General features: G+C 48.0%; 1 protein-coding gene across 1 annotated transcript in view; it reads left to right on the top strand.

Annotated features, from left to right (window-relative positions):
* The window catches only part of lin9 (lin-9 DREAM MuvB core complex component), a 119,340-nt gene that overhangs the window by 41,797 nt on the left and 57,873 nt on the right, over positions 1-19,670 (top strand). Inside the window, exon 8 of the mRNA XM_072500221.1 lies at positions 18,516-18,617. Coding sequence (XP_072356322.1) covers positions 18,516-18,617 — 102 coding nt within the window. The remainder of the gene's footprint in view (positions 1-18,515; positions 18,618-19,670) is intronic.

Raw genomic sequence — 19,670 nt, 5'->3', positions numbered from 1 at the left:
GGAGGATTCCCCACCAGTTTTGGGATTTGTGGACCAGAAGTGGTCTGAAAAGAAGAGAACGTTGGTCGAAGACTGGACTGGAGCCTGCAACACGGCAATATGGCGGAAGGTCAGGGACTGACGCTGCCGGCACAGTAGCATTTCTCCATAAGAAATCTGCTCAGCAGAGGAAAGAATATCTGGATCCGATAAAGGCGGGGATTGATCGTGTGGAGCAAAGACTGGACTAGGGCCAGGCAATCCAGAAGGTGGAAGAGGCGGTGGCTGAGCACGACGATCAGCTAGACGCGATGGCGGTGGAGATTGGGCTGATGAAGGACCAACAGAACAGGCTGCAAGATATGGTGGAGGCTGCAAGATACGGTGGAGGATCTGGAGAACAGATGGCGTAGACAGAATCTGAGGATCGTTGGCCTGCCGGAGGGCAGCGAGGGATTGGACGCCGGTGCATATGTGGCGCGTATGTTTGAGAAGTTGCTGGGAGAAGGTGCATTTGTTCCGTCCTTGGAGGTGGACAGGGCGCACAGGGCGCTTATGAGGAAGCTGTTGAGGAACGAGCCGCCGAGGGCAATGGTGGTACGAATGAACCCGTTATTTGAAGAGCTGTAAATTGAGAGAGGTGGATACTCAGTGAGATCTTGGTGTCCTCGTGCATCAGTCGCTGAAAGTAAGCGTGCAGGTACAGCAGTCAGTAAAGAAGGCAAATGGTATGTTGGCCTTCATAACGAGAGGATTCGAGTATAGGAATAGAGATGTTTTACTGCAATTATACAGGGCATTGGTGAAGCCACACCTGGAGTATTGTGTGCAGTTTTGCTTTCCTTATCTGAGGAAGGATGTTCGTGCTATGGAGGGAGTGCAGCAAAGGTTTACCAGGCTGATTCCTGGGATGGTGGGACTTTCATCTGCTCCACCAGCCGCGCAAGGTTCAATCTGTGTAGCTGCGCCCAGCCCTGCATCACCTTGATACCCAAATATCTAAAACTCACCCCTGCCACTCTAAATAACAACACCCCTAACCTCCTTGCCTCCCCTAACCTCCATGCCTCCCCTCTAGACTAAATTGGGAACACTTTGCTTTTCCCCATATTCAACTTGTATCCCGTAAACCGACCAAATTCCTTTAAACTCCCCATGATGCCTCTGATACTGCCCAACGGTTCTGAAATATACAGCAACAGGTTGTCCACATGCAATGAGACCCTCGACGTCGCCATCCTAGCTCAGTCCCTCGATGCCCTGAGTCATTGCCAACGGCGCTATCGCCAGAGCAGAGAGCAACGAGGAGAGCGGGTCTCTGGCTCGCCCCACGATGCAGCCCGAAGTACCCCAAACTCACTTGGTTTGTTCGCACACTTATGACCAGCATCTCAGAACATAGAACATACAGTGCAGAAGGAGGCCATTCGGCCCATCAAGTCTGCAGCGACCCACTTAAGCCACCAACAACAACCTGCTACAACGACCAGACCCAAAATACAAACCGCCCCAACGCTTCCAGCAGATACTATTACACCCGATCGAACGCCTTCTCCGCGTCACCACTACCTCCATCTCCTGCCCCTCCGAAGACATAATGATTACATTGAATAACCTCCTCACATTCACAACAATGACTTCCCCTTCACAAAACCCGTTTGATCTTCGCCGATTAACCCCGGGACGCAGTCCTCGATTCGCGAGGCCAGCACCTTCGTCAACAGCTTCTCTGTCTTTGTTCAGTAATATCGGGCGGTTCAACCCACAGTGCTTCGGATCCTTATCCTTCTTTAATGTCAGGGAAGTGGAAGCCTGCGACAAAGTAGGTGGGGGAGTTGCCCCCTCACCCTCGCTTCATCATACACCCTCAGCAGCAGTGGCCCCAGGTCCACCCCAAACTTTTTATCAAAGTCAACTGGGACCCGTCCGACCCCGGGGCATTCCCTGCCTGCATCGTCCCCATACTATCCATCATCTCCCTCAGCCCAGTTTGGGGCCCCCAGTCACTGAACCAATTCCTCTGAGCCATCCAAAAACCTCCGACTCATACAGCCTCCTTTTAAAAGGCCTCAAACACCACATTCACCCCCCCTGGTTCCATCACCACCTTGCCCTTATCATCCTTCACTCTGCCAATGTCCCTCGCCGCCTCGACTTCCTCAACTGATGGGTCAACATCCTACTATCCTTCTCCCCATGATCATATACTGCACATCTGGCCGTCCGTCACTGCCGCACTGCCTTCCCCGTAGATACTAGCCCAAACTCCAAGTGTAGCTTCTGCCTCTCCTTCAACAGCCCTGCCTCTGGCACCTCCGAGTATCTCCTATCACCCTCCAAATCTCATCCATCAGTCTTGCCATCTCCACTCGCTCTGCTTTCTCCCTGTGCGAATTGAAATAAACTTCCCCCTAACCACAGCTTGACCTCCTCCCACAGCGTGCGGCCATGACCTCCACCCGTATCATTTAGCTCCACGTAGCCCTGAATGGCTACTCTCACCCACTCAGATGGATTGTTATAAGTTAATATGGGAGTGTGAAATATGGGGGCTTGAAGATTGACTTCACTTCTTTGGCTGAGCTTTTTCTCTGTGTTAAAATAGATTTGGTATCCCTCCTGTGAAGCTCCCTGGGATGTTTAACTATGTTAAAGGCTTTATAAACACAAGCGATGTGTCTGCTGGGGATTTGCTGGGCAGCTGATGAGGAAGTTCACAGCAGGCAGTCTGATGGAGGATATGGCTGTGTTTCTGCTCCAGGTGTGCATTCTCTGGGAATCCTGATATTGTCATTAATGAACATTTCTGCATCTTACCCCTTTTCCTCCTCAGCCTCTGAGAAATGAAAGGGCAAAGTTGGTTAACGATGTCAGCTTGACCAATCAGAGCAGTCTTTTAATTCATTGATAGGATATGGGTGTCATTGGCTTCGCCTGCATTTACTGCCCATCCCGAATTTTCCTTGAGAAGGTGGTGGTGAGCTGCCGCCTTTACCACTGCAGTCTGTGTAGGTACGCCCACAGTGCTGTCAGGATTTTTTTTTTTTTTTTTAAATATATTTATTCAAGTTTTTTAACACAATTTTTCTCCCTTACAAACAATAACAACCCCCCCCCCCCCCCCCCCCCCCCCCCCCCCGGTAACAAAAAAAGCAAGAAATCACGCCGAGCAAGATATATACATGGCAAAATGATATATTTACCCAGCTTTGTATACTGGCCCTCTCCCGTACGTGCCAGTTTCCCCAACCCTTCATGTTATCTCTTGCTCACCCACCCTCTCCGGCAGTCCCCCCTCCCAGGACGTCCCCCCCCCCCGTCCCCCCCCCCCAAGGTTGCTGCTGCTGCTGACCGACCTTCCTCTAACGCTCCGCGAGACAGTCTAGGAACGGTTGCCACCACCTGTAGAACCCCTGTGCAGACCCTCTCAAGGCGAACTTAATCCCCTCCAACTTTATGAACCCAGCCATATAATTTATCCAGGCGTCCAGGCTGGGGGGCTTCGCCTCCTTCCACATTAGCAAGATCCTCCGCCGGGCTACTAGGGACGCAAAGGCCAGAATGCCGGCCTCTTTCGCCTCCTGCACTCCCGGTTCGTCCACTACTCCAAATATTGCTAGCCCCCAGCTTGGCTTGACCCGGACTTTCACCACCTGAGATATTGCTCCCGCCACTCCTCTCCAGAACCCCTCCAGTGCCGGGCATGACTAAAACATATGGACATGGTTCGCCGGGCTCCCTGAGCACCTTCCACATCTGTCCTCCACCCCAAAGAACCTAAGCAACCTCGCCCCTGTCAAGTGCGCTCTGTGGACCACCTTAAATTGTATCAGGCTGAGCCTGGCACACGAGGAGGAGGAATTAACCCTACCTAGGGCATCAGCCCACAGACCTTCCTCAATCTCCCTCCCCAGCTCCTCCTCCCATTTACCCTTCAATTCTTCTACCAGCGTTTCCCCCTCTTCTTTCAACTCCTGGTGTATTTCGGACACCTTGCCCTCCCCGACCCACACACCCGAGATCACCCTATCTTGAACTTCTTGTGCCGGGAGAAACGGGAATTCCCTCACCTGTCGCCTCACAAAAGCCCTCACCTGCATATATCTAAAGGCATTTCCCGGGGGTAACTCAAACTTCTCCTCCAGTGCCCCTAGGCTCGCAAACGTCCCATCGATGAACAGGTCACCCATTCTTCCAATCCCCGCCCGATGCCAGCTCTGGAACCCCCCGTCCATCTTCCCCGGGACAAACCGGTGGTTACCCCTGATCGGGGACCACACCGATGCTCCCATTGCACCCCGGTGCCGTCTCCACTGGCCCCAGATCCTTAGCGTTGCCGCCACCACCGGGTTCGTGGTATACTTTGTCAGCGAGAGCGGCAGCGGTGCCGTCACCAACGCCCCCAGGCTCGTTCCTTGACAGGACGCCATCTCCATCCTCTTCCATGCCGCCCCCTCACCCTCCATAACCCACTTGCGGATCATCGCCACATTTGCTGCCCAGTAGTAACTCCCCAGGTTTGGTAGCGCCAACCCTCCTCGGTCCCTACTGCGTTCCAGGAACCCTCTCCTTATTCTCGGGGTCTTATTCGCCCACACAAACCCCATAATACTCTTGCCTACTCTCTTAAAAAAGGCCTTCGTGATCACGATGGGAAGGCACTGAAACACAAACAGAAACCTTGGAAGGACCACCATTTAACCGACTGCACTCTACCCGCCAGCGAGAGCGGTAGCATGTCCCATCTTTTGAAATCCTCCTCCATTTGCTCCACCAACCTCGTCAGATTCAGTTTAAGTAGTGTCCCCCAACTCCTGGCTATCTGGATCCCCAGATAACGAAAGCTCCCCTCCGCCCTCCTCAGCGGTAGGTCCCCTATCCCTCTTTCTTGGTCCCCCGCCTGTAATACAAAGAGCTCACTCTTCCCTACATTGAGCTTATAGCCCGAAAACTCCCCAAACTCCCTTAGAGTCTGCATGACCTCCACCATCCCCTCCATTGGATCCGCCACGTACAGCAACAGGTCATCTGCATATAGCGACACCCGATGCTCTTCTCCCCCTCGGACCACCCCCCTCCATTTATTAGACTCCCTCAATGACATGGCCAATGGTTCGATCGCCAATGCGAACAACAGGGGGCACAGGGGGCACCCCTGCCTCGTCCCTCGGTACAGTCGGAAGTACTCCGACCTCCGCCGGTTCGTCATTACACTCGCCATCGGGGCTCTGTAAAGGAGCTTAACCCAGCTGATAAACCCTCCCCTGAACCCAAACCTACGCATCACCTCCCAGAGGTACTCCCACTCTACTCGGTCAAAGGCCTTCTCCGCGTCCATAGCTGCCACTATCTCCGCCTCTCCCTCCTCCGATGGCATCATTATCACATTTAAGAGCCGCCGCACATTGGTGTTTAGTTGCCTGCCCTTTACAAATCCCGTCTGGTCCTCGTGGATTACCCCCGGGACACAGTCCTCGATCCTCGTGGCCAGCACTTTTGCCAGCAACTTTGCATCCACATTGAGGAGCGAGATCGGCCTGTATGATCCACATTGCAGTGGGTCCTTGTCCCGCTTTAGGATCAAAGAAATTGTCGCTTCCGACATTGTCGGGGGCAGGGTCCCCTCCTCTCTTGCCTCATTAAAGATCCTCACCAGTAGCGGGGCCAACAGGTCTACGTACTTCCTGTAGAACTCCACCGGGAATCCATCCGGTCCCGGGGCCTTCCCCGCCAGCATGCTCCCCAAACCCTTGCTCAGCTCCTCCAACCCAATTGGTGCCCCCAAACCAGCCACCTCTTGCTCCTCCACCCTCTTTCCCGCTGGGGGCTTGGATCTGTACAGCTCTTCATAAAAGGCCTTGAATACCTCATTTATTTTCGTCGCACTCCGAACCGTGGCTCCCCTTCCATCTTTGACTCCCCCTATTTCCCTCGCTGCCATCCTCTTACGGAGCTGGTGTGCCAGCATCCGACTAGCCTTTTCCCTGTACTCGTAGGTCGCCCCCTGCGCTTTCCTCCACTGTGCCTCCGCCTTCCCTGTGGTCAACAGGTCAAACTCCGTCTGGAGCCGTTGTCTTTCCCCAAGTAATCTTTCCTCCGGGGCCTCTGCGTATCTCCTGTCCACTCTCAAAATCTCCTCCACTAACCTCTCCCTTTCCATACCCTCTGTCTTCTCCCTATGAGCCCTAATGGAGATTAGCTCTCCCCTGATCACTGCCTTCAACGCCTCCCATACCACCCCTACCCGCACCTCCCCGTTGTCGTTGGCCTCCAAGTACCTTTCGATACACCTCCTCACTTTCCCATACACCACCTCGTCCGCCAACAGTCCCACATCCAGCCGCCACAATGGGCGTTGGTCCCTCTCCTCTCCCAGCTCCAGTTCCACCCAGTGCGGGGCATGGTCCGAAACGGCTATGGCCGAATACCCCGTCCCCTCTACCCTCGGGATGAGCGCCCTACCCAGAACAAAGAATTCTATCCGTGAGTAGGCTTTGTGTATATGGGAGAAGAAAGAAAATTCCCTGGCCTGCGGCCTTGCAAACCGCCATGGGTCCACTCCCCCCATCTGATCCATAAACCCCCTAAGTACCTTGGCCGCCGCCGGCCTCTTTCCAGTCCTTGATTTGGAGCGGTCCAGTGCTGGATCCAACACTGTATTGAAGTCAGGCCTTCTATCTCCAGGTCCGGAATGCGCCCCAACATGCGCTTCATGAATCCTGCATCATCCCAGTTCGGGGCGTATACGTTTACCAACATCACCCACGTCCCTTGCAGCCTACCGCTCACCATTACATATCGCTCTCCATTGTCCGTTACAATAGTCTTGGCTCAAAAGATGACACCCGCTTTCCCACCAATATTGCCACCCCTCTATTCTTCGCGTCCTGTCCCGAGTGGAATACCTGTCCTACCCATCCCTTTCTTAACCTGACCTGGTCCACCACCTTCAGGTGTGTCTCTTGGAGCATGACCACGTCCGCCTTCAGTCCCTTTAAGTGCATGAACAATCGAGCCCTCTTCACCGGCCCATTCAGGCCCCTCACATTCCACGTTATCAGCCAGATTGGAGGGTCTCTCTCTCTCTCTCTCTCTCTCTCTCTCTCTCTCTCTCCCCCCCCCCCCCCCCCCCCCCCCCGCCAGTCCCGTGTCCACGTCTCCCTCACCCTCCAGTCCCCCAGACGGGGGATCCCCGTCCCGACCACCTCTTCTGTGTCCCATTCCCTTTCGGCCAGTGCAGCAGCAACCCCCGCTAGACCCCAGTCTAGCTTTTTTGCTCCCCCCATGTCACTCCCGTAAGTCAGCTGACACCTGCTGACCCCGGCTTCTCCCGCCGTCCCATTGACCTCCCCGTGTGGGAGTTCTCAATCAGTATGCATTCCTTCGTTCCCCTTCCCGCCTTTCTTCCCGTGCGCGGGAAAAAATCCCGCGCTTTCCAAAGCCCGCTCCGCCCCCTCTGGCGCAGCTCCTGTCTCTCTCCCCCAGCCCATGTAACATTTCCTGCGCGTGATTGACCCCCTATATACAACAACCATCACGCATCAAACCTCAAAAATCCCCCCCCCCACCCTCACAAACCCTCAGTTAGAGTCCGACGTTTTGGCTTGTACAAGGGTCCACGCCTCTTCAGGCGTTTCAAAGTAATAGTGTTGGTCCTTGTATGTGACCCACAGTCGCGCTGGCTGCAGCATTCCGAATTTCACTTCTTTCCGGTAAACGCCGCTTTGGCCCGGTTGAAACCCGCTCTCCGCTTTGCAACCTCCGTGCTCCAGTCCGGGTATATTCGGATCTCTGCATTGTCCCACTTACTGCTCCGCTCCTTCTTGGCCCATCTCAGGACCCACTCTCTGTCCGTGAACCGGTGGAACCTCACCACCATCGCCCTTGGCGGCTCATTTGCCTGGGGCTTCTTCGCCAGCACCCGATGTGCCCCGTCCAACTCCAGCGGCCTCGAAGGGGCCTTCGTGCCCATCATCGCCTCGAGCATCGTGCTCGCGTATACCCCGGCATCGGCCCCCTTCATTCCCTCAGGGAGACCCAGGATTCGCAGATTCTTTCTCCTCGACCTGTTCTCCAGGTCTTCGAGTCTTCCCGCCCACCTCTTGTGTAGCGCCTCGTTCTGCTCCACTCTCACCGCCAGGCCCACGAGCTCGTCCTCGTTCTGACTGACTCTTTTCTGTACCTCCTGGATCTTAACTTCTTGTGCCTTCTGGGTGATCCCGAGTCCTTCAGTTGCCGAAAGCATAGGTGCCAACATCTCCTTGCGCATCTCCTCGCGCTGCTCCTCGAAGCAGCGCTTGATGAACTCCTGCAGCTCCCCTTTGTCCCTGGCCGCCGCCATTTTGTTTTCTTTCCCTCGCTTCTCCCGTTGCTCCAGTGCCGCTCCTTTGGCCGTTACGCTTCTGGTCCGTTTCATAGAAGTTGGAGGGGGACCTCTCTCTTCCCTTCCCCACGGGTTGCGTCAAAAGAAATTCCGTTGGGGCTCCTCTAATGAGCCCGAAAGCCCGTGGTAGCGGGAGCTGTCGAATCGTGCGGCTTAGCTCCGCATAGCCGCAACCGGAAGTCCGCTGTCAGGATTTTGACCCAGTGACAGTGAAGGAACAGCAATATGTTTTCAAGTGAAGATGGTGAGTGACTTGGAAGGGAACTTCCAGGTGGTGTCAAACTTCCTACCCATCTTGGTGACTCTTAAAAGACAGTGAAGTTGAAAAAGCATCAGTGGAGAATAAAATCTTCCAATTTGGAAAAGCAGGTCTTGCTCGTCCCGTTTGAAACATGGAGGGAGAACGTCCGATGCAGGCGTTTACAATGGAATCCAATAGTAATTTTCCTGAGGTTAAATCTTGCATATCGAAGAGTTGTTTAAGAAGATTAAAGAGGTTGATAGTGTCAGCATGTGAGAGTGCCTTTAAGAAATGTATGTTTAAGCAATGTACCTTTAAGAAATGCAATGATGTCAGAGTGTGGGTGGAGCTGGGCTTTAGATCAGCCATTTTACAGTTTAGTTTTTTAGTTTTGGTTTTGGGAGAGAGCAGCTAAAAGGTGCCTGGCTGGTTTGCTGTGTGCTGCTTGAAAGGAAAAAGCCAGTTTGAAGAGAAAGCTGGGAGTGGCTGTGTGCTGCTTGAAAGAAGAAAGCTAAGTTTTGAGGAAAAGGGCTTGGGGAGTGTCTGTGTTTTGCAGTGAGCTGGATTTGCTGTGATCTCTGCCATGAAAGACTATCTCTGGAACATTTGGGTGATTTAACTCATAATAGTAAAGCCTTTAACCTGATGTGATTCTGTTTAAAGGTGTTAAGTCTCTTGGAAGTTTGAAGGAACATTGTGAGGAATTATTTACTGTTGTAATATTTTCGGAGTTATCTTTGAAGTAAGGGGTGTTAAGGATCCAATGTTTATTTAAGATGTTAAGTTGAGTTCATGGAATAAACATTGTTTTGTGTTTAAAACCCACTTGTCCATAATTGTAATCCCACACCTAGGGAACAAGCCGAGTGCTCGGAAAATAAACAAATACATTAAAGGGGGAGGTTGGTTGAACTCCATGATACATTTTGGGGTTCTGAAAACGCCTTGCCCATAACAATTGGGGGCTCGAGGGGGATAAAAGTCTATCTATTGGATTGGCTTTTGTGAACTTAAAGACAGTGAAGGAGTGTTGCTTTTCCAGTGTGGTATTTTGGTTTAAGTGGGGAGTGTGTTGTGGACAATGGCTCTTTCAGAGGCTCAGCGGTATTTGGGGGTGGAGACTGCCACACGCAGTACTTTACGGACAGAGATGAAAAGCAGACTCTTGGGTCTGGCAAAAACATTGCAGTTAACATTACCTGACAAAATGTGAAAAGGTGAGGTAATTATGGCGGTGGTTAAGCATTTAAAGTTGCCTTAGATAGAGTTTGACTCATGGGAAATGGCAAAATTTCAGTTGCAAATTAAACAAATGGAACATGAGAAAGAATTAAAGCCGGCTTGAATACGAAAGAGAGAGAGCGGAAAAGAAAGAGATAGAGAGGAAAAAGCAAAAGAGAAGAAGGAAACAAAGAAAGAGATAGAGAGGAAAGGGAAAAAGAGAGAGAGTTTGAACTTCGGAAAATGGCTCCTAAACATGAAATCAGTTAAAATTGGCAGAAGCAAAGGGACACGTACAGTTGGAGGAGATGGATGAGGATAATGAGACAGAGCGTCATAGTCGAAGACGTGGTGGGGATCTATTTAAATATGTCCAAGCATTGCCAAGGTTTGACGAGAAGGAGGTAGAAGCCTTTTTCATTTCATTTGAGAAGGTAGCTAAACAAATGAAAAGGCCACAGGACATGTGAGTATTACTGATTCAAACAAAGCTGGTAGGTAGGGCTAGTGAAGTGTTTGCATCACTACCGGAGGAGGTATCTGGAACGTATGTGGAGGTGAAGAAATCCATCTTAAGTGCATATGAGCTAGTACGTGAAGCTTACAGACAAAGGTTTAGAAATTTAAGGAAATAATTTGATCAAACATACATGGAGTTTGAAAGGCTCAAACAGAGTAATTTTGATAGGTGGAAAATAGACCAAACGTATGAAGCTCTCCGAGAAATTATACTTTTGGAGGAGTTTAAAAATTCAATTCCTGATGTAATGAGAACTCATGTGGAAGAACAGAGGGTTAAAACTGCGAGATTAGCAGCGGAAATGGCAGATGATTATGAATTAGTTCATAAGTCAAAGATTAGTTTCCGACATCAGTTTCAGCCGGTGAGGGATAGAAACTGGGGGCATGAGAAATACTCAAGTGGTAACGGTAAAGGTGATCTGATGGGAGACAATAAAGAGAATGTGTACCTCAGATTAAAAAAGAAATCCAGGAGAGTGGAAAAGAAATGAAAAGTTTCAGATATTTTCACTCTAATAAACTAGGCCATGTAAAGTCACAGTGTTGGTGGTTGAAGAAAAGCACTGAGAAGGCTGATGTGGTAAAACAGGATAAGACAGTGGGGTTTGTTAAAGTGGTAAAGGAAAGCCCAAGGGAAGTGAAGGCGGTGCAAACGATTGTACAGCCTGTTCAATAAGTAATTGTTAAGAAGGTGCCAGATGTATTTAAAGAATTTACTTGTGTGGGTAAAGTTTACTCGTGTATCAGGAGGAGCAGGTAAAGAAGTCACAATTTTAAGAGATACAGGGGCGAGTCAATCTTTAATGGTAAGAGATGAGGAATTGTGTAGTTTGGGAAGAATGTTGCCAGAAAAGGTGGTGATATGTGGAATTCAGGGTGAGAGAAGTAACGTTCCATGATATAAGGTAAAGTTGGAAAATCCAGTGAAGAGTGGTGAAGTGGTAGTAGGAGTAATAGAGAAACTATCTTGTGCAGGAATACAGTTTATCTTGGGTAATGATATAGCTGGATCGCAGGTGGGAGTGATGCCTACTGTGGTTGATAAGCCAGTGGAAAATCAGACAACTGAAGGGTTGAAGGACAAATATCCTGGAGTTTTTCTGGATTGTGTAGTAACAAGGTCGCAAAGTCACAGGTTAAGACAAGAGGAGAAATCAAAGAGTGAAGATGAAGTTGAAGTGCAATTATCAGAAAAGTTTTTTGATCAGATGGTTGAAAAAGAACAAGAACAGGTGGAGGATGAGGCGGATATTTTTAGTTCAGGAAAATTGGCGGAGTTGATGTAGAAATAAAACGAATATATCAGAAAGCATATACGGAAGAGGAATCTGAGAGTATACCAGAGTGTTATTACCGTAAAAATGATGTCTTGATGAGAAAATGGAGACCTGTACATATGCAGGCGGATGAAAAGTGGGCAGAAGTTCATCAAGCAGTATTGCCGGTAGGGTATAGAAAGGAGGTGTTGCGAGTTGCACATGAGGTACCAGTGGGAGGTCATTTGGGAATGAGGAAAACTCAAGCTAAAATCCAGAAACATTTTTATTGGCCTGGACTACATAAAGATGTAGTTAAATTTTGTCAATCATGTCACACATGTCAAGTGATAGGGAAACCTCAAGCAGTGATAAAACCAGCGCCCTTAATACCTATTCCAGCATTTGAGGAACCTTTTACGAGGGTCATAGTTGATTGTGTAGGACCACTTCCTAAATCAAAAAGTGGGAATCAATATCTTTTGACTATAATGGATGTGTCTACTAGGTTTCCAGAGGCCATTCCAGTATGTAATATTACACCTAAAAGGGTTGTGGAGTAGTGACTTAAATTCTTTACTAGATATGGACTACCCACAGAAATTCAATCGGATCAAGGATCAAATTTTACTTCAAAGTTATTCAAAGAAGTTATGGATAGCTTAGGAAAAAAACAATTTAAATCAACTGCGCACCATCCAGAATCGCAGGGAACGTTAGAAAGGTGGCATCAGACATTAAAGACAATGTTGAGGGCGTATTGTCAAGATTATCCAGAGGATTGGGATAAAGGAATTCCATTCGCATTGTTTGCAATTAGGGATGCACCGAATGAATCTACCAAATGTAGCCCTTTTGAACTAATTTTTGGTCATGAGGTAAGAGGACCACTTAAATTGATTGAGGAAAAATTGGTGGGTGAGAAATCAGAAATTACACTATTGGATTACGTGTCAAATTTTAGGGAATTATTAAATCGAGCAGGTGAATTAGCTAGACAACATTTGAAAGTTGCACAAAATGTGATGAAACGGATAGCGGACAAGAAATCCAAAGTTCGTAGTTTTGCCAGTGGGGACAAAATTTTAGTGTTGTTACCAGTGGTAGGTGAGCCTTTAAAAGCTACGTTTTGTGGACCGTATCAGATTGAAAGCGCCGGAATATGGCGACTAGGGGCTTTTCACAGTAACTTCATTTGAAGCCTACTTGTGACAATAAGCGATTTTCATTTCATTTCATTTCAAGTGAGGTGAATTATGTGGTAAAAACACCAGATAGAAGGAAGACTCACCGAGTGTGTCATGTGAATATGCTTAAAAGGTACTTTGAAAGGGAAGGAGAGGAAAAGGAGGTTTTAATGATTCTAACTCAATGACGAACCAAATCCAGATGACTGTGAATTTGACATACCTCAAATTAAATTGGAAAATGAGGATGTTCTTAAAAATTGGGATGAATTGTTAAGTTACCTTCCAGAGGAAAAACGAACTGACCTGAAAGAGTTATTGATATCACATGAGCAAGTTTGTAGAGATAAATTGGGAAGTACTAAAATGGCTATATCTGATGTAGAGGTGGGAAATGCTGTTCCTATCAAACAACATCCGTATAGACTTAATCCTTTAAAATTGCACAGGTTAACAGAGAGATTGAGAGTATGCTGAAGTATGGCATAATTGAAATGGGTTACAGCCAATGGAGCTCACCCATAGTGATGGTACCTAAACCAGACGGTACCCAACAGTTGTGTGTGGAGAAAGGTGAATGCAGTTACAAGAATGGACTCTTACCCTATCCCACGTTTGAAGGATTGCATTGAGAAAGTGGGACAATCTGCTTTTATTTTCAACTTCCAGACATGGAAAGAGCATTTAAAACATCGTATGGAGTTCTTCGATCGACTTCAGGCGGCGGGTTTGGTGATGAACCTAGCCGAAAGTGAATTTGGAGAAACTGAATCACTTTCCTTGCGGAGTTTCCTATACCCTCAAGACGAAGGGAAATAATGCGATCTCCCAGCATGAATTAATTTGATCGAACAGTTGTGCAAAAGTTTTGTGGTGTGATTACTCCACTGATGGAATTGCTGAAGAAACGTAAAAAATTTCAATGGACAGCGGACTTTCAACAGGCATTTGACTCCCTGAAAGCTGTGGTAACCAATGTTCCTGTATTGGAGAATTGCAAGGGACTCTGTGGTCAGATTGAACTAAAGTATCTGATTCTGAAGAGAAATGCCGAGGAGTAGAGGAATGGATGGATCGTGCCGAGATTTTGTTCAAAGAGACTGTCAAACGAGAAGGATTACGGAGGAAGAAGAACAAAGAGAAATGGACTATATTATACCTGTTTGCATGTGTTGTTTTTTTTAAATGAAAAGGTGTATTTATTGTGTACATTTCTTAGTGGATGGTGCAAAAGTGAAAAATGAAACCATCTTGAAGTTGATGGTTTATTTTTTTTTCTTGGGGGGAGGGGTGTCATGTGAGAGTGCCTTTAAGCAATGTGCCTTTGAGAAATGCAGTGATGTCAGAGTGTGGGTGGAGCTGGGCTTTAGATCAGCCATTTTACAGTTTAGTTTTTCAGTTTTGGTTTTGGGAGAGAGCAGCTAAAAGGTGCCTGGCTGGTTTGCTGTGTGCTGCTTGAAAGGAAAAAGCCAGTTTGAGGAGAAAGCTGGGAGTGGCTGTGTGCTGCTTGAAAGAAGAAAGCTAAGTTTGGAGGAAAAGGGCTTGGGGAATGTCTGTGTTTTGCAGTGAGCTGGATTTGCTGTGATCTCTGCCATGAAAGACTATCTCTGGATCATTTGGATGATTTAAACTCAATAGTAAAGCCTTTAACCGGATGTGATTCTGTTTAAAGGTGTTAAGTCTCTTGGAAGTTTGAAGGAACATTTTGAGGAATTATTTACTGTTGTAATATTTTCGGAGTTATCTTTGAAGTAAGGGGTGTTAAGGATCCAATGTTTATTTAAGATGTTAAGTTGAGTTCATGGAATAAACATTGTTTTGTGTTTAAAACCCACGTGTCCATGATTGTATTCCCACACCTAGGGAACAAGCCGTGTGCTAGGAAAAGCAACAAATACATTAAAGGGGGAGATTGGTTGAACTCCATGATACTTTTGGGGGTTCTGAAAACTCCTCGGCCATAACAATAGAAATCATTTTAACTGGTAGCAGAGCTCGGAACGAGGGGCGATCAAGCTTAAACTGAGAGCTAGACCGTTCAGGGGTGTATGAGCCTCTGATCAGACCCCATTTGGAGTATTGTGAGCAGTTTTGGGCCCCTTATCTAAGGAAGGATGTGCTGGCCTTGGAAAGGCCAGAGGAGGTTCACACGAATGATCCCTGGAATGAAGAGCTTCTCCTACGATGAGCGGTTGAGGAGGATGAGGGGGGAACTTATTGAAACTTACAGGATACTGATCGGCCTAGATAGAGGGGATGGCACGATGGCGCAGTGGTCATCACTGCTGCCTCACAGCGCCAAAGATCCCGGCCCCAAGTCCGCATGGAGTTTGCACATTCTCCCCGTTTCTGTATGGGTCTCATCGCCACAAATCCAAAGATGTGCAGGTTAGGTGGATTGAACTCGCTAAATTACTCCTTAATTGGAAAAGAGTGGACGCTGAGAGGATGTTTCCACTCGTAGGAAAAACTAGAACCCGAGGCCACAGCCTCAGACTGAAGGGAGATGAGGAGGGATTTCTTCAGCCAGAGGGTGGTGAATCTGTGGAACTCTTTGCCGCAGAAGGCTGTGGAGGCTAAGTCACTGAGTGTCTTTAAGGCAGAGAAAGATAGGTTCTTGATTAATAAGGGGATCAGGGGTTATGGGGAGAAGGCAGGGGAATGGGGATGAGAAACATATCAGCCATGATTGAATGGCGGAGCAAACTCGATGGGCCAAGTGGCCTAATTCTGCTCCTGTGTCTTATGGTCCCTGTTAAGAAGAACTACTTCATTCGAAGGGTAATGGAAGTCGAGAACTCGTTCCTGCAGAAAAGCTCCTGAGGCTGAGCATCAGTTGTAAATGTCAAAACTCAAGATTTTTTGTTAGACAAAGGTGTGACGTGCTACAGAAGCAAGTAGGGATTAGCCTTGAATTAACTGAATAGCGGAACAGTGTCAAGGGGCTGAATGGCCTCCTCTTCCTATGTTCCTTTTGATTTTCTTTTTTTTTAAATGTGAAATAAGCTAGACTGGACCTGTATTCTAATTTATTGGAAAATACACTGAATATGTGTGATTTAACAATATGGTACCACACTGTACAGTGTCAAAAACCTGACACTAGGGGAAGCACAATGTTAATATACAGTGCATTAGAGCTCCCCGTAGTGGAAATAAAGCAGGACTGCAGCACCACAGCACTTAGCAAAAGAACTATGATTCACAGCCAGAGGTGTAGTTACATTACCAGTAAGACAAACGGCAGTCTAAACTCAACATGGTCCTAAAAATCACACCGATCTGAGAGCGGAAACAGGTCTCTATTATCTCGCCTGAAAGCAGGCACCGCTGACCTTGCGGTACACCCTCATACTGCTCAGATCAAATAAAGAATTTAGGAGGAAATTATTTACACACAGGTGTGGTGAGAATGTGGACTTTCATCGAACCTTACAGCTGCCTGTTTCAGCTCTTTGAAAGACCTATGTTGTTTCACTCAACTTACTCCTGGGTTGAAGAGCTTACCTTATGAAAATAGGTTGGGCCTATACCCATTGGAGTTTAGAAGAATGAGAGGTGATCTTATTGAAATATACAAGATCCTAAGGGGGCTTGACAGGGTGGACACCAGGGAGATGTTTCCCCTTGAGGGGTTAGACTATAACAAGGGGTCACAGTTTAAGAATAAAAAGTCTCTCATTTAAGATGGCAATAATAATGTCATAACTCTTTTCCCTGAAAACACTGGAGGCTGGGTCATTCAAAACCGGCTTCTGAGACCCTCCCGAGCGGGCGTGGTTTAGCATTGGTTTCCACAAACATGGACCAGGCGTACCGGCACTTGGGTAGGGGGAGAGGGGAGTCTCCCAGGCGATCGGGGACCCCTGAGTGGTCGGGCGCTGGGCAGGCTGGTACCATGACACCCCAATGCCACTAGGACACCCTGGCAGTGCCACCTGGCAATACCAGAAGCACCTGGGTGGCAGGTGCCTGGGTGGGGTCCAAAGGCCACAGTGGAGGGGTGGGGTGTTCAGAGATTGGGGCACAGGAAATGAGCTCTGTGGCCTCAGCGGGGTTTTCGCACAAGGTCGTTCTTGGCACTGCAAGTGCCGGGAAAAACCCAGCTAAATGCACCCAAAACGGGTCTCTGTTTCATTTTTTGAAAACTTATTCAAAACCAAGCTGGACAGATTTTTGGTGGACAAGGGAGTTGAGGGTTACTGGGATCGACAGGAAGGTGGAATTGAGGCCACAATAGATCAGCCATAATCAAATTGAATGGCGAAACAGACTCCAAGGCCCGAATGGCCTAGTCCTCCCATGTCCTGTGTTTGCCATAGGGTAGCACGGTAGCACAGTGGTTGGCATTGTTGCTTCAGGGTCCCAGGTTCGATTCCCAGCTTGGGTCACTGTCTGTGCGGAGTCTGCACGTTCTTCCCGTGTCTGCGTGGGTTTCTTCTGGGTGCTCCGGTTTCCTCCCACAAGTCCCGAAAGACGTGCTGGTGGGTGAATTGGACATTCTGAATTCTCCCTCAGTGTACCCGAACAGGCGCCGGAATGTGGCGACTAGGGGATTTTCACAGTAACTTCATTGCAGCGTTAATGTAAGCCTACTTGTGACAATAATAAAGATTATTATTATAACCCAGAAGTTATTTATCCATCAAGTACTTCCCGATTCCCTTTGAAAGTTATTATCAAATCTGCTATCTTTTGGGCATTGCATTTCATTTTTTATAAAATTCCAATTAAGGGGCCATTTAGCGTGGCCAAGCCTCCCACCTGGTACATATTTGGGTTGTGGTGGTGAGACCCACGCAGTCAAGAGAAAGGCATTGCTTTCCAGATCACAACAACTGGCGTTGGCACATCTCCACATCCCCAGATCACCATTTTCCAATCCATCCCAGCTCTTTGTTTCTTCCTTTCAGTCTCCCTACCTCCCATGCTTCCCCCAAGTTGGGCCCCCAATTGTATCTCCACCAGCCTATCCCATTTATGGACCACTCCTTAACAGGGCAATGGGAAACTTGCTGGGGGCAAAGGGATATATCTGCATTGGATCAGTTCAGAGGAGATCCACTAAGCTGACTCTTGGCATGAAGGATGGGCCTACACTCTAGTTTAAAAGAATCGGAGGTGATCTTATTGGTAGATCTAAGATTCTGAGGGGCTTGAAACCGAGGAGACTAAAATGTTTTCCCTCGTGTAGGAATTTGGAACTAGTGAGCACAGTTTCAGAATGATGGAGATGAGGAGGAATTTCTTTTCAGAGTGTCTCCCCAGTGAACTGGGTCATATCCCTACCAAGGAGTCGAGGGTTATGGGAGACGGGCAGGAAAGTGAAGCTAAGGAGCAATCAGATCAGCCATGTTTTATTGAATCATGGTGCAGGCTCAATGGACCAAAAGGTCTACTCTTATTTCTTATATTTTGAGTGATATCACCAATCTAGAAGCTTCTGCACGACTGGTGATGACACACAGGTGTGCTGTGCTGCTACAGTGAAGGATTTAAAGGGCAAAGATTGTCCCATTCTTCAAGCAGTGGTTCACGGGAGACTCCTAGACCATCCAGAATGTTTGGCAAATGTCATCGCATTATACACACACTGCCCTGGAATAATTTAGAAGGGAGAGTGCTACCATTGAGCTAAAGCTCTACTCTTTGGCATGAAGAAATATCGGATGTACTGTCACCGTGTTAACGGGGCCTCATTTTATTTCCCCTTTGGCACTTGACAGGACAACGATCCACTTTTGGGTCAATCGCCTTGGAAAAGCAAACTGTCGGGCACTGAGGGAGACACACTTGGGGGATTTCCTATTGAATTCCTTATCCAGGTGGTAAGTATATGTGTTTAAATACTTCAGTCTTAACAAAGGAAATTCATAAATTATATTGAATGGAGGAAATTCGTGCAAGAGATATGAGACTGAAAAACAAGCACCATCCAGCTTGATAAAATGGGTCTAACAACCAGGCGCAAACCAATCTAGCCAGAAACAGGCTTCCGTTGAAAGTTTTGATTAAATCCTCCATTGCAGAGTCTGAATACCATTGACGATATTATGCATGTCACTGCACAACTTGTGGTTTAATAGCTGACTCTCAATATGTACAAGCAGTTGGTTTCACAGGTTTCAGTGTTGTGGAATCCTCTGCAAATATTGACACATTCTGCAACCCTAAATTCTGAAAGATCTGATCAGCTGCCTGCAGAAAAATATTGCAAGGAAGTGTGAGGATACCTGTCACATCCTGCATGTGTGGTGTCTTTAGTTTCTCTATATTTCTACAATGGGGTTTCCCTGTATACCAACTGCAGCCTGATCATACTCTTCAGATTTTAATGATCTGGAAGAAGGAAGTGAAGGCACTGTTGCTAAGTTTGCAGATGATACAAAGATCTGCAGAGGAACAGGTAATATTGAGGAAGCAGTGGAGCTGCAGAAGGACATGGACAGGCTAGGAGAGTGGGCAAAGAAGTGGCAGATGGAATACAACGTGAAAAAGTGTGAGGTTATGCACTTTGGTAGGAAGATTGGAGGCATTGACTATTTTCTAAATGGGGAAATGCTTAGGAAATCATAAGCACAAAGGGACTTGGGATTCATTGTTCAAGATCATCCGATACCCCAAATATCGCTATCCCCCAGCTCGGTTTTACCCGAGTATCCAAGACTTTGGACATAGCCTTTGTGAAGCCCTTCCAGAACTCCGCAAGTGCCGGGCACGCCCAGAACATATGGGCGTGGTTTGCTGGGCTCCCCGAACACCTCACACACCTGTCCTCCACCCCAAAAAACTTACTCATCCTCGCCCCTGTCATATGCACCCTGTGTACCACTTTCCACTGGATCACGCTGAGCCTGGCGCAAGATGCAGAGGAATTGGCC

Source organism: Scyliorhinus torazame, chromosome 4 (assembly GCF_047496885.1).
Source record: "Scyliorhinus torazame isolate Kashiwa2021f chromosome 4, sScyTor2.1, whole genome shotgun sequence".
Classification (NCBI taxonomy): Eukaryota; Metazoa; Chordata; class Chondrichthyes; order Carcharhiniformes; family Scyliorhinidae; genus Scyliorhinus; species Scyliorhinus torazame.
This window is presented reverse-complemented; position numbering and strand designations above follow the sequence as displayed.